Source organism: Sprattus sprattus (genome assembly GCF_963457725.1).
Source record: "Sprattus sprattus genome assembly, chromosome: 20".
Taxonomy (NCBI): Eukaryota; Metazoa; Chordata; class Actinopteri; order Clupeiformes; family Clupeidae; genus Sprattus; species Sprattus sprattus.
Genome location: NC_137918.1, coordinates 4,051,692 through 4,059,191, shown reverse-complemented (window position 1 = coordinate 4,059,191; position 7,500 = coordinate 4,051,692). Strand labels below are relative to the sequence as shown.

Sequence of the window (7,500 nt, the reverse complement as noted above, 5' to 3'; positions counted from 1 at the left end):
ATGGAAGCCATCTTCAGGGATCCACAATACATTATCCTGTCCTGAGAGGGCGAGGGGATGATGGGGGTTTCAAGGGAAAAGCTGTTTGCTGACATGAGGCTTTCCTGACTAAATGCAGTGCTGTTCCTGTCAAACCAGAGGTGATATATGTCAGGCCTGATCGCAGCGCCCTTCCTCAGTCCGCCACTGCTACGCGCTAGCGCATGCTACAACATGAAAGAGCAAAGAGGAGCCAGACTGATAGTCTTGACCAGGTGTCATTCAGGAACTGAGACTTAAAATGGATGTTTCCTGGAGAATCACATCGACTGCTTGCCTGCCTGACTGCCTGCCCGGCAAAAGGCTTCACAGTGGCCTATGTGTGTGTCGTCTTGAGGTGTGTACTGCATATTTACAAACTTCAAATAAACTGAAAACAAATCTTTTAGATTGTACATATACAGTACATTGGATATTCTACATGTAATTTATCTAGCAAAGAAAAAAGACTGACAGACAGACAGACAGCAAGTCAGACCGCGAAACACAAGCACTTTGAGCTGTGAATACTTTATTATTATTACTGTCCTCAGGGTCCATAGGCAAACTGCATGTTGTAAGTATCTTGTATGACAAATACATGAACAGTATATTTATCCAAACCTTTGGGATAACAAAGGCACTCTCTTCGAATCTTTCTGAGTCACATTATACTGCCGAAACTAATATAGCTGAGGGGCCTTCGGGCAAAGAGAAGGAAGGCCACACCGGGACAATAGCTGGCTGTCCAGTGCAGCAGGACCTCGGAAATGATAGGTCAAATATTTAAACAACACAGACAGAAACACACACAGCGTGAGTGTGTGAGCATTAGTGACACTTCACAGCTAGCCCCACAGAGTGAAGTCAGCAGTGGTAGCTAGTATGATGACTGTTAATCACTTTTAACCACGGTCTATTTAATCCAAGATTTGACTTGTTAAAAACACACAACACACTCGTGGCTGCCTGCAGGGGGACAAAAACAACAACATATCACTATGCTCTAGGACCTGCAAACAAACAACAACATATCACTATGCTCTATGACCTGCAAACAAACAACAACCTAGCACTATGCTCTTGGACCTGCAAACAAACAACAACCTAGCACTATGCTCTTGGACCTGCAAACAAACAACAACCTAGCACTATGCTCTTTGACCTGCAAACAAACAACAAAATATCACTATGCTCTTGGAACTGCAAACAAACAACAACATATCACTATGCTCTTGGACCTGCAATCATAGCACTATGCTCTTGGACCTGCAAACACATGATGAAAGCTCAAGTTCCATAATGTTGTCCTTTCGCGGAATAGTATTCTAGCTCTGTAAAACACTTCAGACAATTGTATTGTTGTGGCGCTAAATTGAATACAATTGAATTGAATTGAGTTACCAATGTGTATAACATGTTCTATATAAATAAACGTGCCTTGTCTTTCCCTCATCCAATGTTCCCTGTATTTCACAGCCATTTGCACTTGGCACATGTTCATCAGAACTCTAGCCTGCATGCGTGTGTGGCAGCCTGGAACGTGTCTTTATTATGTTTGCGAAAAAAAAACAAGAAAAAACCCACGCACTAACAGATGGACGTAATAAAGTAACCAAAAAGTTAATTTCATATAATTCACACACTTTTAGTTAGTGGATCACTGATTCAATTTCCCACCAAACGAATAGTGAAGACTCTAGAGTACACTACTACTGAATTAGGACAGTTGCAGTCTAGAAACAGCCCACAACCAGCCCACATCTGGCTCACATCCGGCCCACATCAGCCCCACATCTGGCTCACATACGGCCCACACCCGATCCACATACGGCCCACATCTGGCTCACATCCGGCCCACATCAGCCCCACATCAGTATACAGAAACATGTTCTATAGGAGTACATAGACTATGAGGGACAAGAGGTTGTGTGCGTAAAAGGAACGCTCACTGTTCCACTGATTCCTTCATTGCGTCATTGCGTCCATCGGCAGGAAAAGCAGACTCCGCTCAGGTGAGTGTGTCTGTGTGTGTGTGTATGTGTGTGTGTGTGTGTGTGTGTGTGTGTGTGTGTGTGTGTGTGTGTGTGTGTGTGTGTGTGTGTGTGTGTGTGTGTGTGTGTGTGTGTGTGTGTTGTGTGTGTGTGTGTGTGTGTGTGTTTGTGTGTGTGTGTGTGTGTCTGTGTGTCTGTGTGTGTGTGTGTGTGTGTGTGTGTGTGCGAGTCACGACTCGAAACTAATCAGCACAGGACGCTTCATTGTGGTCATCATGACGGGAAAGTCCAATCACATTCACAAGAGCATGCTGGGAAAACAGCAGGGGGTTCTGTGAAAGCCATTTTCTCTAATAACCTCTTAGAGGGCGCGGGAGTCGTACTTTTAAAAACGCTACTAAAAGTAGCCCACAGAAAGAAGACCGAGAGAGAGCTATTGAGTTACTCTTTCAAAGCGGAGTTAAATGCAATACCTCAAAGCACAAGCAGGCCAGATCTGATTCTGTTTATTGGGTTCCAGTAATGAAACTGCCAATGGTAAATGCAGCAACATTGCCCCTAATCATTCTCTGAAGTTAATTTACTTAATCTGCGCTTAATTCACCACAGCATCAGACCAACTGACAGGGCCGGCTCGTAGCTGTTAAAAGTTATTACCCCAGTCATTCAGAAGCTGACTTAGAAAAGGAATTGAAGTAAGCGAAACAGGAAGGAGCCACTTTACCTCGTGCGTAGGTTTCCTGGGCTGGGCTGCCCATCGTAGACGGAGAGGAGGTCGAAGTCCTCCTCCAGCGCGAAGCCCTCGAACACCAGCTGGATGCGATTATGCTCCTGTGCCACGATCACCCACGTGCAGTTGGCATAGTTGGGGTATCCATAAGGGTATCCGGGGCTCTCTATCGTTCCGTTGGGACTGTGGAGTGTGTAGCTGCAGTTTTGAGCTGTGGGGAGGAGAAACAGAGCAGAGGAAGAACATTAGCAGGTTGCATTGGTGTGTTTAGAGTGGTAAGGCATAAGTTCTGTTCGGGGTGGCCGTATATTCATCCAAACTAGCGCTATTTGGTGAATCAGCCATTTTGTAGTGGTGTTTCGATTTTTTTATTTTATTTTCTTATTTAGGGCACTATATTATATTGTGCACTGTAAGACGTTGTAAACTCCAATTTGTCCAGCGAGCCATAATTCACTGCAAGCTGCACAGACTGAAGAAGACGAACAGTTTTGAGCTGTGGGGGCAGACACAGAGGAGACGAAGATAAGCAGCGAGGCAAGTGACCACTTCCTGTTTACTATTTACAGTGTTCTTCAGTGTCAAACAACCACACCAGCATGGCTGAGGCCAAGCAAAATACTCGATGAAGACAGTGACCTCATACAAAGGCAGGAAGTGACCTTAAATCTGGTGAACAGGGATACGTGAGCATAACCCCCTGGTCTCGCTCAGATAGTTTTTTTTTGCTTAGGAAGGTGTTTTACGTTTTTTTCTTAACTGAGTGTAATGACCCGGAAGTATCTAAGTGGCATTGAATGCTTCATTTCATATTTCCTCACAGCTACAATTGACCGTCATTTACGAAAGGAAGGAGATAGCAATGCCACACAAGTCTTTGCAGCCCGTCTATGTCTCTGCAACAACCCAATCAACAACCGATCAACATGACCCACGTCAATCACTTCCGCCTCGTATAATTAGTAATCTAGTGTAAGTGCCGTCAGACTCTCTTAGCGTCACGGTTGTCTTTTCAGCAAGTCCTGCAGTGCAGACGATGTAATCAGGATGACAGGAAAGGCATAAAGATAACATATTACATACATTTTATTACGACAACTATAAACATAGGCCGCCTTTTCAAATACAATTGGAAGCTGAGATAAAGATCCCCTTCTAAAATAGGATGAAAGTGGGGTAAAGGGGTAAAAAGGTTGAGGCATGGGATAAAGGGATAAAGATGTGGGTAAAAGGGTAAAGGCATCTCACTGTCATTTTCATTATACTGCACTCTAAATAATAAACAAATGCTGGAACTGTGTGGTTCTTTATTCAGACAAACTTCGGTCCTGATTCCCAGACAGCACTGCAGAATATGCATTCAAACCAAAGAGACATGTACTCTAAACGAGTAAGACAGGTACTCTTAACGAGTGAGACAGGTACTCTTAACGAGTTAGACACATAAAGCAGGCACAGACTAAACACGCGATGCCATGAGACAGTATTGAGTCATAGAGTGTTTGGCTATGCGTGTGTGTGTGTATGTGTGTGTGTGTGTGTGTGTGTGTGTGTGTGTGTGTGTGTGTGTGTGTGTGTGTGTGTGTGTGTGTGTGTGTGTGTGTGTGTGTGTGTGTGTGTGTGTGTGTGTGTGTGTGTGTGTGTGTGTGTGTGTGTGTGAGTGTGGTGTGTCTGCCTGGCTGACAGTAAGCTTGTGTCACACTCTGACATATTTCTGAGAGACTCACTCAGGCAGTGGTATGATTTAGACACAACAATTAAACTCACAGTTGGAGGACACACACACAGACATACAGCCTCAGGGAGTTTGTGAACATACTGTTCACATACCAATGCACATAAACAAACAAGCACACTCTCTCTCTCTCTCTCTCTCTCTCTCTCACACACACACAGACACACAAACATTCACACACACACACACACCCCCACACACACACATGAATATACAAACACACACACACAAACAAATGAATACACAAACTCTCTCTCTCTCTCATCTTCACACACACACACACACACACATAGACACACACACAAACACACACAGTCACACACATGAATATACAAACACACACATACAAATAATTGAATACACACACACTCTCTCTCACTCTCTCTCACACACACACACACACGGACGCACACACACACACACACACACACACACACACACACACACATCCATCTTGTCCAGGTCAATTAATTTTATTCCCTCCTTTTTTTCCCTGTCTCTCCTTTCACCAACACCACTCTCAGTCAGGGCCTACTCAGCGAGCACCCCATAGGGAGTGATAACTGAACGAGCGCTACACTAAATCACTGCTCATGAGGACATCTCGGCTGCCACACACACACACACACACACACACACACACACACACACACACACACACACACCCACACACACACCCACTAGGAGGGCAGGGTGATGAGGATAAAGGTTGGGTGAGGGGGTGGGGCAGGGTAGATGTGTGGGGTGGGGTGGTAGGGAGGGCGGGGTGGAAGGGAGGGCGGTCGGTGCAGGGGTTGGGTAGGGGGGCGGAGAGGGTGATGCTATCCTTGATTATTAATGCTGAGGATTTTAATAACCACCCCATCGCCCGAGGCGTCCGCCGCAGCAGCAGCAGCGGTGGTGGCGGCAGTGGCGTCGGCACACTGCGGCATTAATTGCGTCTCTCTTTTGCATACTCGTCAGGGGCCACCGGTGAAATATCACCCTCAATCTGAAATTTTAATAACTGAGCGCGGCTCCATCCATCAGGGCTCGAGCCCGGCCTAAAGTACTCGCCCCGGACACATCCGCACCCTGGACCACTAATTAATTGTCCATTTTCACCCCTAATAAATCCATGATGGGAAGGAATCCCACAAATATCACCATGACAACAGACCCCCCCCCCCCCCCCCCCCCCCCCCCACACACACACACACACACACACACACACACCAATCCCCCGGCGTGATCAGTCAGCGGATTCCTCCAGCTGGTTGCTAGGATGGTGACTGGGGTGTCTCAGAACTTAGAACACTTCCACCACTTAGCAGAGGCAGCTGCACGGCAAACACAGTCACTCTGAGGTGCCTTTAACCCTTGAGCTCCGTATTACGGGTAAGTGGTGTGGTATCAGGCACGGCACGACACGGCACAGCGTGCGGTATCCTAGCATGACACATCCCCCTGGCTGGGTGGACTCTACAGAGACCCACAGTAGCTGATACACAGGAAGGTTAATGCCAAAGTTAATTCGCACAGGGAGTTTTTCATCCGTGTGTGTGTGTTTGAAGTGTGTGTGTGTGTGTGTGTGTATGTTTGTGTGTGTGTATGCTAGAGAATATGATTTATGATCACTCGCTGCTCAGCAAAGGGCCTGCAGTCTAATCAAACATCGTTATGCAACACGCTTGAGAAAGGAAAAAAAACATCAAGGTTGTTGCAGTCCAAAAAGGCTTGAGAATCTGACCCAGTCGACAAAGCCCTGCTCTGCTGCAAGGCAGGAAGAGAAGATGGAGTGGGTCAAGTAGAGGTGATGGTGAGTGTTGCTTGTCAAAGAGTTAGAATAGAGTGGAATTATACAGATATAGGATGGTATAGAGGGTACTTCAATTACCAGAAACCCCAAAACAAAAGCTAATTAACTGCTAGCAGCACTGATCGCACATTTGGACCGGTGACCATTGATGACCACCTGATGAAAGTAATAAGTTCTGGACATGGATGTTAATGGCTTCCCATGTATGGACGATCCTTGTGTCCCCTCTAATGTTGTACGACAACCTCCTCCTGTAGGCACTCCAGCAGTTCTGCCTCATCTCCCTCCTGTGTTGCTTTGTGATTTTATAGGACTCGGGTTCCAGGTTAGGTTGTGCACAATACACCCCACAATAGTCCCCACGAGGGATGGGTCAAGTGGTTTCCCCCTGAGCACACCAGCAGAGGTTTCCAGCTTTGTTTGGGTTTGGCTTTGGCTCTGTTCTCCAGGCCCATGGTCTCACGGAGACAATAAAGCCTGGCTGGCAGTGTCAAGGGAAGGCTGACAACACACAGACGCAGGGAGGCTGAGCAGGAACACTTAATGGCCTGAATATACTAAATGCAGGTGGGAACCATAACAGAATGAAATCTGTATAATGTGTCTAAACAAACCCTAGGTTTAATAGCTTTGGTTAAAAATAGGAATTGTGGAAGTTAAAGGTGCTGTCTGCGAGTCGAATCCAGTACACTTTTTTTTTCAGATGCTTCAAATTGCTCCTCACGGCCCTCTGCCGCTCCAAAAAAACTCACACTGGTGTTCATGCACAGTCCTGGCTCTGTGAACAAACACACACACAGTTCTGGCTCTGTAAAGTGGACACAGTCACAGTGTCTCCAACCGAGCTACCAACAATTCCAGCCAATCAACACCTTGCTTCAGGAGCACAGAAGGGATGTTCGTAATTTGATTGGCTGAAATATCTGTAAAATCGCAAATATGAGCTTTAATATTAAAAACCTTCACCAGAATCGCAAACTTTGCCTTTGAAGGAGAGTCTTAGAGGAACTTAGATCTGTATGTACTTTATGTACAGCGTATAACGTTGTGGAACTGAATCCAAATCACTCGTATGTGTTCGGAGCGGCACGCTTCTGAAACACTGGAAACCACACATCCTCTTCCTCTGCGAGATGAGCAGGCCCTTCTTTGTTTTGCGTTGCCGTGGGGCTGCATTTCAATGAAAGGTGATTAAAATGTAATTACGGATACATAATCTTAGGAC

The 7,500-nt window shown here is 46.1% G+C and overlaps 1 protein-coding gene across 1 annotated transcript in view; it reads right to left on the bottom strand.

The window, feature by feature from the left end:
* csmd2 (CUB and Sushi multiple domains 2) overlaps positions 1-7,500 on the bottom strand; it is a gene marked incomplete at both ends in the record, with an annotated part of 361,116 nt that overhangs the window by 328,228 nt on the left and 25,388 nt on the right. The window contains one exon of the mRNA XM_080858785.1: positions 2,737-2,953. Coding sequence (XP_080714911.1) covers positions 2,737-2,953 — 217 coding nt within the window. The remainder of the gene's footprint in view (positions 1-2,736; positions 2,954-7,500) is intronic.